At 42.5% G+C, this 20,832-nt stretch overlaps 1 protein-coding gene across 1 annotated transcript in view; it reads left to right on the forward strand.

The window, feature by feature from the left end:
• Positions 1-20,832, forward strand: part of LOC132395162 (contactin-associated protein-like 2) — a 1,263,978-nt gene that overhangs the window by 295,012 nt on the left and 948,134 nt on the right. Inside the window, exon 5 of the mRNA XM_059971460.1 lies at positions 516-719. Coding sequence (XP_059827443.1) covers positions 516-719 — 204 coding nt within the window. The remainder of the gene's footprint in view (positions 1-515; positions 720-20,832) is intronic.

The following is a 20,832-nucleotide window of genomic DNA, read 5'->3' on the forward strand; positions in this document are numbered from 1 at the left end:
CCAATAAACCACTGAACTGGACGTGCAGTATTCCACATTGCCAATGTCCAACAGGGTCTTGCAATCACAAGATAAACATCCAAGACAATCACGTGCTGTTAGACTGCACAGCACCTTTGCACAGTGATTCCAATGCCTTTCTGTAGCAGTCCGCACTAAGTCCAGCTCCTCCACTAGCAACTCATTGATGGGGTAGTCCCACATCACTTTTAGTTCTTAATTTCCAGCATTATCTTGCAATTGTAAAACAAAAGCTTTAAAAAAGGCAAAAACATTTTGGTTGGCCTGGGAGAGGCCATCACGTCCAAGCTTACTATCATCTTACTGGTTGGGCAGAGCAATAAATTTTGAACTTGTTTTGACCCTGCAATGGTTGTGACATTGCCTATTCTTGCAATGCCTTCCACAATGTTTACTTAGTACTGACATGACTATTGAATTATCTGCAACTACATTTTTCTACAGACTGCCTGCAGTTTTCAATATGCTAAATATTTTCTTTCTTTCTGTTTCAGGGGCAGATGTTATCAACTTCGATGGTTACAGTCTATTGTCCTACAGGTTTAAAAACAAGAAAATGAAAACCTTAAAAGATATCATTTCCCTGAAGTTTAAAACATCTGAGAATGAAGGCATTATATTCCATGGAGAAGGACAACAAGGGGATTACATTACACTTGAAATAAAGAAAGCAAAGCTGATTCTTCGTGTCAATTTAGGTAATCTATATTTCATCAAAATTATCAGACAATAGTTGACACCATTATAGAAAATCATTGGCATCTGTTCCTATGAGCAAGTATGTATAAACAAATCTCGATTAGACATTGGTCCAAAATTATCAGTTTTGCTGATGAGATTATTAGTGTTTGTTACCATTATTGTGCTAACAACTTGTTATCTGCAGAGGTACAGTTAAATGCAGAAATGTGGAAGTTGCTTTGAATAACACAGAATCAATGATTATTGATGTACCAACATTCTTCTGTGCCATTCTCATCGTAAGAGCATTGAAAATATCAACACTTGCTGATTGAGAAGCTGCCAAGTTTTTTATGTTGTACAAAGTCATATGTAACAATGAACACCAGACCCATTACAAGTTGCAATTAAGGATGGGCATTAACAGTTGGCCTTGTTAATGACAACTGCACCTTATATATGAATATAATAAAATCTCTCACTGGAGTAGAAACTTGAAGATGAATCTTGTTTGCATAAAGGGTAATTGTTTATGCTTTTAGACTGAGGCCTTGCTTTGCCAATCCAAAAACGTATAGTTCAAGTCTAAATGTGTTTCTAGTAGTAAGCTAAATAATCCGATGTATCTATGTAGTTCCTTTAAAAAAGCATTTTGAAGATTGGAGGGTCTACTTGTAAACGGTGCTCTCAGACCTCTGGATGAAATCAGTTTTCTCTCTGAGCAATTTGTTTATACTGTATTCCTCATAAAACTGACTAATTTAGTATTCAATGACAGTTCAGAATTTAAGATGAGCTATGAAATTTCAGAACTATAAGTAAGAACACAGGAGGCAAAAGTTAATCACGATATCAATTAAGCTCTTCTGATTTTGTTGAAAACCATTAACGATTTGGTTTCCAAAAACGTGTGTGTGCATATATGTATACACTTTGCAGCCCATATACATTTTGCAACCCATATTTTTTAATATCATACCTTTGTGCAGAATGTGGAAAGGACAAGTGTGATTTGTATAAGATGTTGAAAAGCAGTAATTACAATGAACCCAAAAGTAACCCTGTAAATTGTGTTCCTGTAGCTTATGATCGTATTAGTTCATTGTAGGTTTTGTTCTGCAGTATTACTCAAGATCCATTTCAGAAATAATACTGAGCAGCCAAACTGACATGATTTTGCTGCATCAATTTTGATAATGGTACACCATTTTTACATAAGCATCTAATACATGTGGAAATACCACCTTTTTAAAGAGCACAGAATGATACAGAAAGCATTTTCAATAAATAGAATAATTCATTCAGAGATCAAACTACTATAGTGGAACTTAAAAATGCAGTCATTGAGCCAAAGCACATTTCTAGTGTCATAACCATGCTGAATAGTTATCTTCTTCTTGGGAGACTTAATCACGGAGGGAAAAAATAAATAGCTAAGAAAAGTATGAATAGTTAAATTTTAAAAAAAGAAATGGAACTTCTTAGAAATGTTTTGGTGATTAATGTGTCCAGCAATATTTCAGTAATTAGGAAGCCAATGGAACATGGTAACTTACCATCAGAAAATTGTTTTGCTTTTGATAGTTAGCAACCAAAAATCAGAATCAGAATCAGCTTTAATATCATCGGCATATGTCATGAGATTTGTTGACTTTATGGCAGCAGTACAATGCACAATACATAATAATAGAGAAGAAAACAGTGAATTACTGTATATACTGTATATAAAATTTACTTATTTAAATTGTTAAATTAAATAAATAGTGCAAAAACTAGCAAGTAGTGAGGTAGCGTTCATGGGTTAAACAACCATTCAGAAATTGGGTGGCAGAGGGGAAGAAGCTGTTCCTGCCTCATTGAGCATGTGTCTTCAGGCTTTTGTACCTCTTCTTGATGGTAGCAATGAGAACAGCACATACATGAATGGTGAGGTCCTTAGTGATGGACACTGGCTTTTTAAGGATTCACTTGTTGAAGATGTTGTAGATACCACGGAGGCTAGTGTCCATGATGGAGCTGACTAATTTTACAAGTTTCTGTACCTTACTTTGATCCTGTACAGTAGCTCCCACTATAGGCGGTGATATAACCAGTTAGAATGCTCTCCAAAGTATGTCTGTGGAATTTTTCGAGTGTTTTTGGTGAAATACCAAATCTTCTCAAACTCCTACTGAAATATAGCTGTTGCCATGCCTTCTTTGTAGCTACATCAATATGTTGGGTCCAGGTTAGATCCTCAGAGATATTGACCTCCAGGAACTTGAAATTGCTCACTCTGTCTACTCCTAATCCCTGTATGAGGACTGGTGGGTATTCCCTCTTCTTACCCTTTCTGAAGTAAACAAACAATTCTTTGGTCTTAATGACGTTAAGTACAAGGTTGTTGCTGTGACACCACTAAGCTAGTTGGTATATCTTGCTCCCGTATGCCCTTCCGTCACCTTCTGAGATTCCGCCAACAATGGTTGCATCATCAACAAATTTATTGATGCATTTGAGTTGTGCCTGGCCACACAGCCATGGGTGTAGAGAGAATAGGACAGTGGGCTAAATACACATCCCTGAAGTGCGCCAGTGTTGACTCTCAGCAAGGCAAAGATGCTGTCTCCAATTCGTGTGATTGCGGTCTTCCAGATAGGAAGTTGAGGATCCAGTTGCAGAGGAAGGTAGAGGCCCAGGTTCTGGAACTTTTTAATCATAACTATAGGAATGGTTGTGCTAAATGCTGAGCTGTAGTCAATAAGCAGCATCCAGAAATCGGAACTTGTATTGTCCAGGTGATCCAAGGCCTCTTGAAGAGTCAGTGAGATAGTGTCCAGCATAGACCTGTTGTGGCATTAGGCAAGTCACCGAGGTTCCAGTTCCTTTCTGAGAAAGGAGATAATTCTAGCCATAACTAACCTCTCAAAGCACTTTATCCCCACAGATGTAAGCACTACTGGATGATGGCCATTAAAGCAGCTCACTCTGCCTCTGACGTTCAAAGGCATTTTCAATCTCTCATTGCTACATTCTGAAGTACTCTGCTCTTCTTGGGCACTGGTATAATTGCTGCCCTCTAGAAGCTGGTGGGAACTTCCGACTGTAGCAATGAAAGACTGAAAATGTCTTTGAACACCCCCACCAGTTGGTTGGCTCGGGTTTTCAGAGCCCTACCAGATATTCCACTGGGCCCTGCCACCTTCTGAGGGTTCACGGTCCTGAAAGACAGCCTGTCATCAGTCTCTGAGACAGAGATAACAGGGTCACTGGGTGCTGCAGGGATCCACATAGCTGTAATTTTATTCTTCCTTTCAGAGCAAGCAGAAAAGGCATTGAGTTCATCTGGGAGTGAAGCATTACTGCCATTCATGATGTCAGGTTTTGCTTTGCAGGAAATAAAGGCCTGCAAATCCTGCCAGAGTTTGCTTGCATCCGAGTTTGCATCTAACCTCATTCAGAATTGTTCCTTAGCTCTGGAAATAGCCCTCCACAAACTTTACCTTTTCTTATACAGAGCTGACCTCAGTCACCAGACTTGAATGCCACTTATCAAGCCCTCAGCAGAGGTGATCTGGTAGAAGTACACACCTGCTCTCAGACTTGTCTTTTTCATATCATTCAGTTACAAGAGCACTAAGCTTGAAAACATAGATTTTGTCGATTTGTTACTCTAAGTTTATCATTAAAACTGTTGGAGCTAGCTTATAAAATGCTCTAAATTGTATCGTCAAGAAATGACAGTTTGTGAAATTGAAGATAGATTGTCAGGTTTATCACATTCTGACAAGAGGTCAAGTCACCTTTCTATTTCTGACATTTTGGGTCTGATTTCAGACTGCCAACAAATGCAGAACTTGTCTTTAGACTTTAGTATAGATGGAATCTGTTAAAGTTGAGCCATTCCATGCAGTTTCCTCTGTTGTATTTGGCCTGTAGTTATCCCTTTCTGATGTCAATGCATGGTTTACTGTTTTCTAGAGTATACCTTTGAAGTTTGAGTGAAATGTGGAAGATAAATACATTAAATTATTCAGTGTGTCTGAAGTCAAAGTGGTAGACTTGTTTCTGGTCTAGGGAAAATTTCAGACAGCAATAGCTTTGCAGCTGTGGAAAAAGTAGATTTGTAACCTCACGTAGAATGTGAATGCTTAATAACTGAATCAATTCCTGTCCTCTCCAACTTCCACACAGTCGTGGGGGATCAGACTGAAATCTCTGAATTAAATAATTGCAAATGTCAACCCTGAAGTACATCGTTCGAATTCCTCTGCCCTGATCAGTAATTATGTGGACTTATGATCTGTTATTGTACTTGAGGTGAAATATGGTTCAGTGTGAGAGGTTGGGAACATCATCGAGTATCTCTTGTTTTGTGGTGCCCCGGAAAATAGGGATATCATTGATTCATTTCTTTCTTTCTTTGAGTTAATGACTCAATACTCTCTAAGGAGTTTGGAGAATTTTTGCTTTTCCCAGTTCCATTAAACGTTTTTCAGTAATCAGTGCATGCAGATGAACTAACGACTGAGTTAAATTGTTTAACTTTTAAATGGTGTAGCATATAATGACATTGATGAATCATTATTTCCAAGATCTAATTTGTTTCCCTCTGGTCTTTTTAGTGGTTATTTAATTACACTAAAATCTGCTAATACTTGATAAGTTGAACGAGGTCAAAAATAATTATATTTGTACCAGCAAAGGCCTTTTTCTTTCACAGTGGATTAATTTAACAGGATTGTCGAGGTCTACTTTATCAGCAACATCATAAAAAAGCCAATGAAATTATAAACTGCACTATCGCTGTCTTAAATTTATGCCTTGCTGTTTGACTTTTTGATTTAGAAATGTTCCAGCAAGAAGTATTAAAAAGGAGCAGTCAGTCAAATTGATTTAGCTTAAGCCATGCATAGAAATATTCTAACACCATATTGCTAAACATTTAATGAATTTAGTACAGCCCCTTTAGACAGTAGGGTGTGTATTGTGCATGAACTTATGCTCATAGAGTAAGTTTAACTGACTGCTAAAATCCTTGTACTATCAGACACAATTTAAAATTAATCTGAATTCGTTCTTGAAGATAGAGGATGAGAAAAGAGAGACAGCATATTTTGTGGAGAACATCAATTACATACTGATTTTTAGGTAGAAATTTTGAATCCACAAACTTAGAAATAAACTTGTCTGTTCTTTATCGTTATCAATGAAAAATATATGCTTTATTTTCCATGTTTGAATAATTTGTAATATAGACCCTTTTAAAGAGTATTTATAGTCAACCTCAACAGACAAAACAAAAGTTTCACATTTCTTTACGGTATGAGAAAAAAATAATAAAACTCTGATGGTTTGTCGCAATGAAGTACAATGTTAGCACTCATTGCAAGAGGACTAGAACATAAAAGCACGAATGTAAGGTTGAGGATTTATGAGGTATTGTTCAAACACCATTTGGAGCAGAGAGAGCAGTTTTGGGCTCCTTTTCTAAGAAAGGATATACTGACATAGGAAAGGGTCCAGATGGGGTTTACAAGGATGACCTGGGAATTAAATGGTTAATGTACGAGGAGCATTTGATGCTCTGGGCCTGTACTCACTGGTGTTTAAAAGAATGAGGGGAGATCCCAATGAAACCTATTGAAAATGTAAAGGCCTAGATAGAGTTGATGTTGACAGGATGTTTTAAATGGAGGCAGAGTCTAGGACCAGAGGGCAGACTTCAGAATACAAGGATGTCCCTCTAGAACAGAGATGATGAGGAATGTCTTTAACCAGAGGGTAGTGACTCTGAAAAATTCATTGCCATGGATGGATGTAAAGGCCAAGTCATTGGATATATTTAAAGGAGAGGTTGATAGATTCTTGATTAGTAAGGGTGTCAAAGGTTACAGAGAGAAGGCAGCAGAGTGAGACTGAGAGGGATAATAAATCAGCAATGATGCCAAGCTAACTCGGTAGTTCAAATGGCCTAATTCTGCTCATATGTCTTACAGTCTTATGATCTTATGAAATGATACGTATCAATGAGTCAGGACCAGCCTCGGATTACTGAATGACTGGCACTTCCCAGTTCTCAGCATCACAGAAATGTTTTCTTTGTGTCCCCAATACTCCCTTGATCATTTATTTTCTGCACTGCTTTTAAGTCACTTACTACATTTAATGTGATTCTGAAATTAAACTGGTTTAGGAGGTGGACTATTGGTCCCTTCATCCTCTAAAGTGTCAAATCTTTTCTAATCTGAAAGACCATGGAGTGAGCTAATAATGGACAAACAAGTCTTTATCAGTTTAGAGATTAATTTAAAAACAATAACTTAAGCCCAGCGTAGTATTTCAGTAATAAATACTGTTAAAGAGCTTTTAAATTAAACTTAAAACCATCTCTGACACCTCTCTCCCCTTTCTCAATCTCTCTGTCTCCATCTATGGAGACAGACTGTCTAAAAATATATTTTATAAACCTACTAACTCTCACAGCTAACTTGACTATATATCTTCATGCCCTGTCACTTGTAAAAATGTCATTCTCTTTTCTCAGTTTGTCCATTTCCATTGCATCTGTTCTCTGGATGAGGCTTTCCTTTCAAGAATATCTAGGATGTCCTTCTTCAAAGAACAGGCTTTACCTTGCTCTACCATTGATGCTGCCCTCACCCATACCTCCTCCATTTCTGGATATCTGCCCCCATCCTATCTTTCTGCTCCTACAAAAGAGATAAAGTTCTTTTTGTTCCTACCTACCACCTCACCAGCCTTCACATGCAGCACATCATTCTCCACAACTTCCATCATCTTCAATGGGATCCTACCATCAAACACATCTTTACCTCACCCCTCCCATTATCCACTTTCTGCAGGGTTCACTCTCTCCATGGTACCCCTGTCCATTTGTCCCTCCCTATTGATCTCCCTTCCGGCATTTATCTGTGCAAGTGGCACAAGTGCTACACATGCCCATTCACCTGCTCCCCCACCACTGTTCAGGCCCCCAAATTGTCTTTTCGGCTATGAGATATTTCACTTGTGAGTCTATCACGATCAACTACTGTATCCAGTGTTCCTGTGCAGCGTCCTCTATGTTGGTTAGACCCAAAATAGATTGTGATACTGCTTTATCAAGCACTTTTGCTCTGCAAATTTCCCAGTGGCCAGCAATTTTAATTCCACTCCCCTTTCCCATTCCAACATGTTCACTCCCACAATGAGACCACTGTCAGATTGGAGGAGTAACACCTGATATCCTGTCTGGGTAGCCTCCAACCTGACAGAACCAACAATGATTTCTATCACCTCTCTCTGGTGCTCTCCTCCTTCCCTTTTTTCCATGGTCTTCTCTCCTCTTCGGGCAGATTCTTTCTTCAACCTATCACTTAATCTTCCCTCCCGCACCCACCTGCCTTCCTCCTCACTTGGCTTCACATCTCACCTTCCAACTTAGTCCTTTCTCTCCTCCACCTTTTTTCTGGCTCCCTCCAGTGCTTTCCAGTCCTGATGAAGTGTCTCGGCCTGAAATGTCAACACTTTGTTCCTCACTATAGATGCTGCCTGACTTGCTGAGCTCCTCCAGCATTTAGTGTGTTCCTTGAAATTAGCAATGTTTATTGATGGACAATTATATTGATGGATAATATTCATTCAAGTAATTTATTTTTGTGTCAGATTTCCACGTAAACTCAACCATGGGGAAAAAAGTCATCCCTCTTCACCTTGCCGCCTGTACACCATACTAAGTGCTCTGGTTGAGGGTGGTCTCAAACTCACAATGAAATTTGTTCTGATGTCAACTTTGTAATTTACGTGAAGTACAATCACCTGTCCTTCAACTACTTACTGAATGTGATAAGGTGGTTGGGGTGGGTGTGTGGCAATGAAGTGGTCACAGATGGAAACTAATCCCTGACGCTAAGTACATGATGCATATTAATGTATTTGGAGCTGTTGACCAAACACAAACTTCTCAAGATAATTGAAATAATATATCTAAATAGTTTGGTGTGACTTTTGAAAATAAATATGTAACTTTGTGCAAATCATAGCTCAATTTATATATGTAGCATATTGGTAAGGCAATCGTAAATGGTCAGCGTGTCCTTGTTAGGCGTAAATCTTGCCTAAGCTTATTTGATTTAGTTTTTCAAAGAGTTAATAAAGTATATCAATAAATCAATTCCAAACAAGACAAAATCTGCAGATGGAAATCCAAGCAACACACACAAAATGCTGGAGGAACTCAACAGGCCAGGCAGCATCTATGGAAAAGAGTACAGTCCACATTTCGGTCTGAGTCCTGCTGAAGGGTCTTCACCCGAAACATCGACTGTACTCTTTTCCATAGGTGCTGCCTGGCCTTGCTGAGTTCCTCCAGCTTTTTGTATACATTGCGTGGTCTATCTTCTTTGTACTAACAATAGATCACATCATCGGTGAGAAACCAATTGTATAGCTGCTAATTGTCTGAGAGGCAACGTGATTAACGAATTATTTGGTACTCTGATCAAAGAGGAACCGATTGTACAGGTGCTACTGCTGTATAAATTACAGAATCAGTGTCTGGAGACTGGCCGAGCTAGTGTGATTAGATTTACTGTATCAACTTGAATTGTACCCTTGCATTGGCGGACACTTATGGAACGGCCCGCCGTGAATTCACAAAATAAAGATAGTAACTAGCTTCAAAGTCTTTGCCTACTTTGTGTTTGATCAGTACTAAGTTCTCTAACAATCCAGTTGCAATAGGAAGTAGAGGGGTTTTGGCCTGAAACATCAACGGTACTCTTTTCCATCGATGCTGCCTGGCCTGCTCAGTTCCTCCAACATTTTGTAAGTGTTGCAAGGAGGTAGAGGGACCCAGGTTTTGAAGCTTGTTGATAAGTACTGAGGGAATAATGACGTTGAACACTGTGCTATAGTTGATAAACAGCAACCTGACTCATGATTTACTGTTGTCAAGGTGCGTCAAAGCTGAGTGGCGAATTAGTGAGATGGAGTCATCTGTAGATCTGTTGTGGATATAAGCATATTGCAGTGGGTACAGATCTTTGTTCAGACAGAAATTAATTCTAGCCAGACTCTCCTCACCATTTTGGTGAATAAAATCTTATTCATATCACCCACCCCCAAATTTAACTTAGTTCCTGGTAGTTGTTGACACCAATACTATGGGGAAATGTTTCCATTATCTATCCTATCTCCTTTTATTTTTACACACTTCCATAAGGCCTCCATTCAGTCACACACACAAAACACAGCAGGAACTTGGTAGGTCAGGCAGATTCTACGGTGGGGAGGTGGGAATGGACGTTCAAGGTTTCAGGCCAAGGCCCTTCATCAGGACAGAGTTGACAGTTCACTTCCCTTCATAGATGTTGACTGACCTTGCTGAGTTCTTCCAGCATTTTTTTGTGTTGTGTTCAAAATTTCCATCATCTGCAGAATCTATTCTGTTTCTCAATTCAGTCATCTCTACCTGAAGATAAACACAGCCAACCTAGCCAGCCTCTCCTCAAAAGTGAACATTCATCTCAGACAACATCCTAGCAAGACTCCTTTGAAAACTCTCAGTCGTTTTCTTCCAACGTTTGATGACTAGAACTGCACATAGTACTCCGGTTGTTGCTAAACCAGAGTTTTCAAAACTTGTATCTTGTTCGTTCTCCCAGCTCATTTATTTTATATCATGGTTGAGTGCAATTATGCTGTACATCTTCTTTACCACTTGATTTATCTCATCACCACTTGCTTGAACTGGTACACCAAGATATTTCTGTTATTCAATTTTCATTGCAAGTGTATGTTCTACTATTACTAGTCATAACAAACTGTGTCACCTTGCACTTACTGGGATTAAATTCCATCTACTATTGCTCTGTCTATTTTACCACCTGATCAATATTGTTCTCTAACATAAAACTATCCTCCTAACTATCAACATTACCATAATTTTAAAGGCATCTGTGAACTTACTAATTGCATCTCCTATATTCATACTTAAATCAGTATTGTTACCTGCACTAATCCCTATGGTATACCACAGGTCACATGCTTCCAATCACAAAATAAAACCATCACCATCACTCTCAGCCTCCTTTTACCAAGCCAATTTTTGATTCAATTTCCCAAGATGTTTCAGATCCCCATAGCTACTAACCTTTCAGACTGATTTCCCATGTGCAACCAGTTAAAGGCCTTACTGAAGTTCATATAGACTACATCAACCAATTGATTTATTGAAACACATACAAAATGCTGGAGAAACTCAGCAGGCCAGGTAGCATCTTTGGAAAAGTGTACAGTTGACATTTCAGGCCAAGACCCTTTGACTGTACTCTTTTCCATAGATGCTGCCTGGCCTGCTGAGTTCCTCCAGCATTTTGTGTGTGTTGCTATGATTTCTAGCATCTGCAGATTTTCTCTTGTTTGACGAGAGACTATTCTGTTTTTTTTTTACCATGCTCTCCCCATGATTCTGCCAACCCCCAGTCCTCAAACTTAATCCCTTTTCTCCACATGGATCCTTCACTGGTGGAGACCACAGTCAGATTGGTAATGACATTTCATTCTTGTTGATAGTCTACACAACTGCATCTCAAGGATGTGTGCTTAGTCCACTGCTCTACTCTTTTTACACTCATGACTGTGCGGCTAGTCACAGCTATAATTCCTTCTACAAAATTCACCAGTGACACTGATATTATAGGCAGAATCTGGGATGGTAACAAAGAAGCTGAGAGGAGTGAGGTGATCACAGCAATGTCACATTCTACATCAGTGAGATTGTTGGTTTCAGGAAGGGATCTAAGGGAGAACAGACATGACTTCATTGAGGGGTCAGCAGTGGAAAGTGTGCGCAGCTTCAAATCCCTGGGGTGTCAACATCTCAGGAGGTCTATGTCAGCCCCAACACTTTAATGCAATCAAGCTCAAAGTTCAAAGTAAATTTGTTATCAAATAATGCGTGCATATTTACAGGGAAAAAGAAATGCAATAGAATTTTATACAAAAACAAATATAAAGAACATGAAAGGCAAACACGAGGAAATCTGCAGATGCTGGAATTGCAAGCAACACACACAAAATGCTGGTGGAACGCAGCAGGCCAGGCAGCATCTATAGGGAAAAGCACTGTTGACGTTTCGGGCCAAGACCCTTTGTCAGGACTAAATGAAAGGAATGATGTCCTGTTGGCAATGAGCAATAAAGAGATCCAGAGCAGGCAGAAGACCAGTCCATGAAGAGGAGGAGGGTTGAAGATGGGAGAAGGGGTCATCGGTGGGGGTAGGAGCATCCTTGCCAAAGAAGTAAGCTTGGAGACAGAGCCGGCGGAAGAAGAGTTTGGCATCATGGTGTACACGGAACTCGCTGAGGTGTGGACGAAGGGGGACAAAGATGAGGCCCTTACTGAGGACAGAGCGCTCTGCCTCAGAGAGTTGAAGGTCGGAGGGAATGGTAAAGACCCGGCACGGATGAGAGATGGGATCAGAGTGGGAAGGGAGACTGGTAGTGTCAGTGGAGAGGGGAGGGTTGGGGTGAGAGGAAGGTGGAGCCTCTGAGGGCCCAGGAGCTGACGATGGAATCTGAGGGAGAGGGGATTGCAGAGTGGTGGTGGGGGAAGGGGAGACGGGATTGCAGAGTGGTGGTGGGGGAAGGGGAGACGGGATTGCAGAGTGGTGGTGGGGGAAGGGGAGACAGGAGACACAATCGCAGCATGTGAAGACCCGGACTGGAGTTCAAGGCTGGAGTCGCAGTCGGTGGTTGCGCAATCGCTTTGACGCGGTCCATGGTCGTTGGAACCCTCGTTGATGGTGCTGGAGTCCGGATTTTGAATATGCCCTGGGTTGCTGGGGCAGCCAAGATCGACAGCCAGGCCCAGGGCTGCGATACGAATTCCATGCGCTGGAGTCTGCAGATGGAAGAGCTTGCAATCCTTGCAGGACTTGATAAAGTCAAAGAAACAGTGATTGCATGCATGTATCCAACAGAGGATGAAATAACGGACAGGTCCAATGCAAACGGAGAAAAAGGTATCCTGGAGGCGTGGAAGGGATAGGAAGGGATTGTCAGTTAGTCCTGATGAAGGGTCTCAGCCCAAAACGTCGACGGCACTTCTCCCTATAGATGCTGCCTGGCTTGCTGCATTCCTCCAGCATTTTGTGTGTTGCGTAAAGAACATGAGTTGTAAAGAGACTTTGAAGGTGAGTCTGTAAGCAAAAGCATGATGAATGAAGTTATCCACACCAGTTCAGGAACATTGTGGCTGTAGAGTAGTCATAAGGAAATCTGCAGATGCTGGAAGTTCAAGCAACACACACAAAATGCTGCATTCCTCCAGCATTTTGTGTGTGTTGGCTGTAGAGTAGTAACTGTTTCTGAATCTGGTGGTGTGGGACATAAAGGTCTTGTCTAATAATTTTAACAAAGATCCCACCAAGCAAGATTCAAGGCTGTTTAATGTCATTTTAGACCATAAGATATAGGAGCAGAAGTAGGCCATTTGGACCATCGAGTCTGCTCCTCCATTCAATCATGGTCTGATCCAATTCTTCCAGTCATCCCCACTCCCCTGTTTTCACCCCATACCCTCTGATTTTCTGTATATAAGTGTAAGGAGAACAAAATAATTGTTACTCTGGACCTGATGCAGCACAAAAACACAAAAGACAATGAACAAATAATAACAATAAAAATACACAATAAATATAAACACATAAGATAGCCTATATAAATCAACTACATATGCTGCTAGGCTGCACATAAGGTGACTGACGGGAAATAATAAGGTAGTAGTGGATTTAGTGGGTGGAGGTGCTACTCAGCCTTACTGTTGGGGAAAATAACTGTTTCTTAGTCAGGTGATCCTGGTGTGAATGCTGCATAACCTACTCCCTGATGAGAGTGGGACAAGCAGTCTATGTGCATGGCAGGTGGGATCCTTCGTGACGTTACTGGCATTTTTCTGGCACCTTTCTGTATATATGACCTAATGGTGGGTCAGCTGGTACCAGCTTTGACTACGTGTTTGATGATGGATTCTGCTTTTTTGGAGTCAGTGTGCCATTGTATGGAGGGCTTTGACTGGCATGGACTGGGCTGTCTCCACCACTTTCTGTAGCCTTTCCCTTTCCTGGACAATGGTGTTTTCATGCCAGGTTATGATACAACCAGTTAGGATATTCTCCGCTGTTCATCTTTAGAAGTTTGACAAAGTTTTTGGTGACATGCTGAATCTACGCAAAATTCTAAGGAAATAGAGGTGCAGTTGTTCCATCGTTGTGATGATACTTGTTTATCGTCAAACAGATCCTCTGATTATATTAAGATCAAATAATTTAAAGCTCCATCTTCTTCATCCTGTAGTCGATAATCAACTCTTTGGACTTACTGATGAGTGAGAGGTTTTTGTTGTGGTGCCATTAAAACAGATATTCTATATTCCTCATACACTTAATGGCCACTTTATTTGGCACACCTACAAATCTGCTTGTTAATGCAAATATCTAATCAGTCGATCATGTGGCAGCAACTCAGTACATAAAAACATGCACTAAAAAAGTGGTTTAGTTTCCGTTCAGTCCAAACACCAGAATGGGAAAAGAATATGATCTAAGTGACTTTGACCATGGATTAATTGTTGGTGCCAGTTGGGGTGGTTAGAGTATCTCAGAAACTGCTGATCTGCTGGGATTTTCATGCATAGCAGTCTCTAGAGTTTCGAGCGAATAGTGAGAAAAACAAAAAAAATCCATTTTTCTGGGTGAAAACACTCTGTAAATGAGAGAGGTCAGAGGAAAACAGCCAGACTGGTTCAAGCTGACAGGAAGGTGACGTGTACATGTCACATGTTACAACAGAGGTGTGCAGAAGAGCATCTCTGAACCCTAACATGTTGAAGCTTGAAGTGGATGGGCTACAGCAGCAGAAAACCACAAAGATACCTTCAGTGGCCACTTTATTAGATGCAAGAGGTACTTAATGAAGTGGCCACTGAGATTATAAACTGATTGCCACCTTTCATCTGATCAACAACAAAACACTTAAATACAGCATTGGAGTTATACTGACATAATAATAGCATAATGTGAGCAGAGCAGGCAGCCAAGAACATAGTCCAGTGTTGCCCTGTGCTGATGGTGAGTGCGGGGGAAATGTTGCTTCCAATCTGTACTAACTGGGGTCTGCCAGTGAGGGAATAGAGGAATCACAAGGAAATCATGCCAGTGACTATACTTCAGAATTTGAGGAAATTTATTATGTCACCAAAGACTCATGCATATTTCTACAGATGTAGAGAGCTTTCTAACATGTTGCTACATTGACTGCAATGAAGTCCATGTAAGGGTATGATGGGCCAAGACACCTGTTTCTGTGCTGTATGTCTCTGCGATTCTAAGGCTTTATGAGGTATGTAACAATAATGTTGAAACTTGCCAAGGTTTTGCTTACACCCTCAGTTATGTTGAATTATGTTCTAAATGAAAGAAAAGTCTTTTTACTTTCAATGAGAGTATTGGTTTTGTTGGAAACAATAAAGTAAGAGTGAGAGAAGAATAAACTCAGAGGTGATTGTGGAAAATACGCAGTGAGGCATATCATGAGATGTGAACAAATGAACTAATTTAAAACTTCTTTACAACCTGAATTCTTGACAAAGGAGATAACACATAAACATTACAGTGCAGTACAGGCCCTGCTGCTCATGATGTTGTGCTGATTTTGTGACCTTTTCACCCACTGTAAGATCAATCTAACACTTCCCTTCTACATAGCCCTCGAGTTTTCTATCATCCATTTGCCCATCTAAAAGTTCCCTAACTTCCCATAATGCTGCCTCTACCACTGTGTCTGACAGGGTTTTCCACACATCTATCTCTCTCTGCATAAAGAACTTACCTCGTGAAATGAATAAGTGGTTGGAAATATTGTGGAAAACAAATTTACATTCAGTCGCCTATCATTTATTTATTCATTCATTCATTCATTCAGTGATGCTGTGCGAAGTAGGTCCTTCCACCCTTTAAAACACACCGCCTCAGTAACCCGCAACAAACCCGATTAACCCTAATCTAATCATGGGACAAACTGGTATGACCAATTAACCTACCTATCTGGGGTGTCCAGGCATGACTCGAGTAGCAGCAGAACTCTCAATGGAAATGAATAAATATTCCTGTTTCAGCCTGATACAGCTAAAGAGCACAACTGCTTCCAAGGTCAGTACAGTCAACTACTTACTGTAATTAAATGAATAATCGCTGCTTAAAACTGATAGAAACAACACCGACTCTGGTCGGAAGTGCCCAGGTAGAACACCACGGAAGAAGCGTGGGCACAAAGCAGGGTGACAAGTGCATTTAAGGAAACAGGGTTTTAAACTCCTTATACCAACTATATTGCTGGCAAACGTACAGTCTCTGGTGAATAAAATAGATTATCTCAGAGCTAGAGATTATCTGCTGAATCAGAGGAACATTAGGGCCACATGTTTCATGGAAACTTGGTTAACCCCTTCTATATCAGATGCAGTGATTCAGATCAACAGGTTTACAATACACTGTCAGGATAGATCTATAGAGTCGCTCAAAAGGGGATGTGGAGGAATATACCTCATGATCAGTTCTTCTTGGAGCAAAATATAACAGTGCTGTCTCAATTCTGCTCACCAAACCTGGAATATTTGCAGTTGAGTGCCATCCTTTTCACCTACCACGGGAGTTCTGTGGGATGATTTTGGTAGCAGTGTCTATTCCACCTCAGGCCGATGTCTATTAGGCTTTAGATGATCTGAGCAGTGGGATCAACATGCACGAAGCAGCACACCCTAATGCATTCACCATTGTTTTAGGAGATTTTAATCAGGCCCGTCTGAAAAAAACACGAAGCAATTACCATCAGCAGATCACTTGCAATACCAGAGGAAACAACACAGTGGATCATTGCTACACCACCATCAAGAATGCCTACCGTGCTATTCCTACCCTCACTTGGGGAAATCTGATCACCTGGCTGTACGTCTACTCCTTGAGTGCAGGCAGAGACTCGTGAACAAGGGAAGCCGTTTACAGGACTGCTTTGAATCGGTGGACTGGACTGTATTCAGGGATTCATCTTCAAAACTGGAAGAGTATGCTGCAATTGCTACCAACTTCATTAAAACCTGTGCGGATGAGTGTGTGCCTACAAAGACTTACTGTATATTCACAAACCAAAAGCCATGGATGAACCAGCAGGTACATCGTTGACTGAAGGCTAGATCAAGTCTGGCAATACAGGCCTGTACCAGAAAACCAGGTTTGAATTGCAGAGGGCTATTTCAAGGGCAAAGAGACAATTTTGTACAAGGTTGGAGGCAACAGCAGATGCATGGTAACTCTGGGAGAGTTTGCAAGACATTAATTCCTACAAAGCAAAACCCAATCACTGCATGAATGGCAGCAATGCTTCATTACCAGATGAACTCAACGCCTTCTATGCACACTTTGAAGGGAGAACACAACTACAGCTGTGAAGATCCCTGCTGCACCTGATGACCCTGTGATCTCTGTCTCAGAGGCTGATGTTATGCTGCCTTTAAAGAGTGAACCCTCGCAAGGAGGAAGGTCCTGATGGAGTACCTGGTAAGGTTCTGAAAACCTGTGCCAAGGGTGTATTCAAGGAGAGGGTGTATTCAACCTCTCACTGCTAAGGATGGGAGTTTCCACTTGCTTCAAAAAGGCAACAACTATACCAGTGCTTAAGAAGATTAATGTGAGCTGCCTTAATGACTATCACCCAGTAACACTCACACCAACAGTGATGGAATGCTTTGCGAGGTTGGTCATGACCAGATTGAACTGTCTCAGCAAAGGCCTGGATCCATTGCAATTTGCCTATTGCCACAATAGGTCAACGGCAGATGTAATCTCAATGACTCTCTACACGGCTTTAGACCACCTAGACAACACAAATACCTATATTAGGATGCTGTTCATTGACTATAGCTCAGCATTTAATACCATCATTCACACAATCCTGATTGAGAAGTTGCAGAACCTGGGCCTCTGTGCCTCCCTCTGCAATTGAATCCTCGATTTCCTAACCAGAAGACCACAATCTGTGCGGATTGGTGATAACATATCCTCCTCGCTGGCAATCAACACTGGTGCACCTCAGGGGTGTGTGTTTAGCCCACTGCTCTACTGTCTATATACACATGACCGTGTGGCTAGGCATAGCTCAAATACCATCTACAAATTTGCTAACAATACAACCATTGTTGGTGGTATCTCAAGTGGTGACGAGAGGGCGTACAGGAGTGAGATATGCCAACTAGTGGAGTGGTGCTACAGCAACAACCTGGCACTCAACGTCAGGACGACGAAAGAGCTGATTGTGGACTTCAGGAAGAGTAAGATGAAGGAACATATACCAATCCTCACAGAGGGATCAGAAGTAGAGAGAGTGAACAGTTTCAAGTTCCTGGCTGTCAAGATCTCTGAGATCTAACCTGATCCCAACATATCGATGTAATTATAAAGAAGTCATGACAGCGGCTATACTTTATTAGGAGTGTGTAGAGATTTGGCATGTCAACAAATACACTCAAAAACTTCTAAAAATGTAGCATGGAGAGCATTCTGTCAGGCTGCATCATTGTGTGGTATTGGGAGGGGGGTTTCACTACACATGAATTAGGTCGAACCTCCGGTGGGTGGGTTCGAACTGCTGCGGCGGGGCTTTATTGCGCTGCACCTTGGCTGTTTGGCACTGCGCACACGTTCTGGCCCATTCACTGACCTGCTTGTGAAGTCCGTGCCACGCACAGTCCATGTATCAAAAAGCTTTTCCTCATGCTACTTTTGTGACCAAACCAATGTTTTGTACAATCTTTGTTCCTTCACCCTTTGGCAAATTATGCTCTATGATTCATATTGACTCTTCTCATTCTTCTGAATGACATATGGCACTTTGGCGACCCACTTTCTGCGCAGGTGAACCAGCTCACAAATAGCCAGCACGCAGGGAGATACTTTGGTAATGCACCTCTGACGTCATTTCCACCTGGAGAGGGCAGGCGCTAGGGATTAAATGCCAGCGCCGCGAAGTTTGAATAAACTAGTCTCAAAATGACTTACCGACTGCGTGTCGTTATTTCAGCGCTGTGTGTATCACATCGCTACATTGGTGACCCCGACGGTTCAAATAGGATTTGGACCAAAGATAACTGACTCTTCATTTGTTCACGCAGTTTTGCTAAAACTGCCAACTTTCTGGACGCTGTGACCACGCGTGTGGTTTAGCCAAGCAGAAGCCCAGTTCCAGATTCGGCAGATATCCTCTGATTCCACGCGTTACTACCACGTGGTGAGCGCCCTTGACCAGGAGACGGCCGCCCAGGTTGCGGATTTCATACAGTCGCCCCCGGAAGAACGGAAGAAGACAAATATGAAGCATTCAAAGCGCTGCTCATTGGGACCTTTGGCCTCTCATGGCATGAGGGGGGTTGCCCGCCTGCTTCACCTGGATGGTTTGGGAGACAGGCTGCCGTCAGCATTGATGAACGAGATACTGTCTCTGGCTGATGGACACAAGCCCTGCCTCATGTTCAAGCAAGCATTCCTAGAGTGACTGCCCGAGGACATACATCTGCTGCTGGCCGACGCAGATTTCAGCGACCCCCGGAAGGTGGCGGCCTGGGCAGACGTGCTGTGGAAAGCCAAGAGGGAGAGCGTCCGTCCGTCTGTCAGATTACCAGAACAGGCCTGGCAACAGGGCGCACACAACACAGAAGCAGGAGTGAGGAGGCCAGTGAACAATAGTGTTTCTACCACCAGCGGTGGGGCACAAAAGCCCGCTGTTGTCACCCGCCCTGCAAGGGCCAGCTGCCGCTAATGACTATGGTGGCTGGCTACCAGGACGGCCTCTTGTACGTCTGGGACAAACAGTCGGGACACTGCTTCTTGGTCAACACCAGAGCGGAGATCAGCGTCTTGCTCCCGATGGGGTACAACACCCACAACAGGAAGCCAGGACCCACCCTGAGGGCCACAAACAGCAGCACGATACGGATCTACGGCACACACATGGTGCAACTGCATTTTGGCGCCAGCCGGATCACGTGGGACTTCACACTGGCTACGGTGGCCGAACCACTCCTGGGGGTGGACTTCTTGCGAGCTCACAGCCTGCTGGTCGACTTGCAAGGGAAAAGACTGTTACATGCCAAGACTTTCTAGACGTTCTCCCTGGGTGAATCCAAGTTGCCGGCCCCACACCTGGACTCCATCACGCTGTCGGTCAACAAATTCACCAGAATCCTGGTGGACGTTCCATCGATTCTAGCACCGCAGTTCACAGCAGCCATGCCCAGACACGGGGTACAGCACCACATTCCGACCCACAGACCACCCCCACCCCCGCGCACGAAGGCTCCCCCTGGAAAAGTTCCACCTGGCGAAGGAGGAGTTCAAGAGGGTGGAGGAATTGGGGATCATACGGAGGTCCGACAGCCCATGGGCCTCCCCACTGCACATGGTGCCCAAAGCAGCCGGGGGTTGGAGACCATGCGGTGACTACCGCAGACTGAACGAGGCTACAACTTCAGACCTCTACCCTGTGCCGCACATACAGGACTTTGCTGCAAACCTGCACGGGGCAAAAATCTTTTCAAAAGTAGACCTCATCTGGGGAAACCATCAAATCCCGGTGCACCCTGAAGACATCCCCAAAACAGCACTCATCACCCCATTCGGCCAGTTCAAGTTCCTCCGAATGCCATTCGGCCTGAAGAATGCCGCACAGACGTTCCAGCGGCTAATGGACGTGGTGGGATGCGACCTGGACTTTGCATTCATTCATTTGGACGACATCCTTATAGCCAGTAGTAGTTACCAGGAGCATCTGTCCCACCTCCGCCAGCTCTACTCCCGCCTGAGTGATTTCGGCCTCACGATCAACCCGGCAAAATGCCAGTTCGGTCTCGATACCGTCGATTTCCTGGGCCACAGGATTACCAAAAACGGGGCAACACCTCTGCCCGCCAAGGTAGACGTGATCCGCCACTTTGCCCGGCCCAACACGGTCAAAGGCCTGCAGGAGTTTGTTGGTATGGTGAACTTCTACCACCATTTCCTCCCCTCAGCAGCCCGTATCATGCGCCTTTTGTACACC

The sequence above is a fragment of the Hypanus sabinus genome, chromosome 6, assembly GCF_030144855.1.
Source record: "Hypanus sabinus isolate sHypSab1 chromosome 6, sHypSab1.hap1, whole genome shotgun sequence".
Taxonomy (NCBI): Eukaryota; Metazoa; Chordata; class Chondrichthyes; order Myliobatiformes; family Dasyatidae; genus Hypanus; species Hypanus sabinus.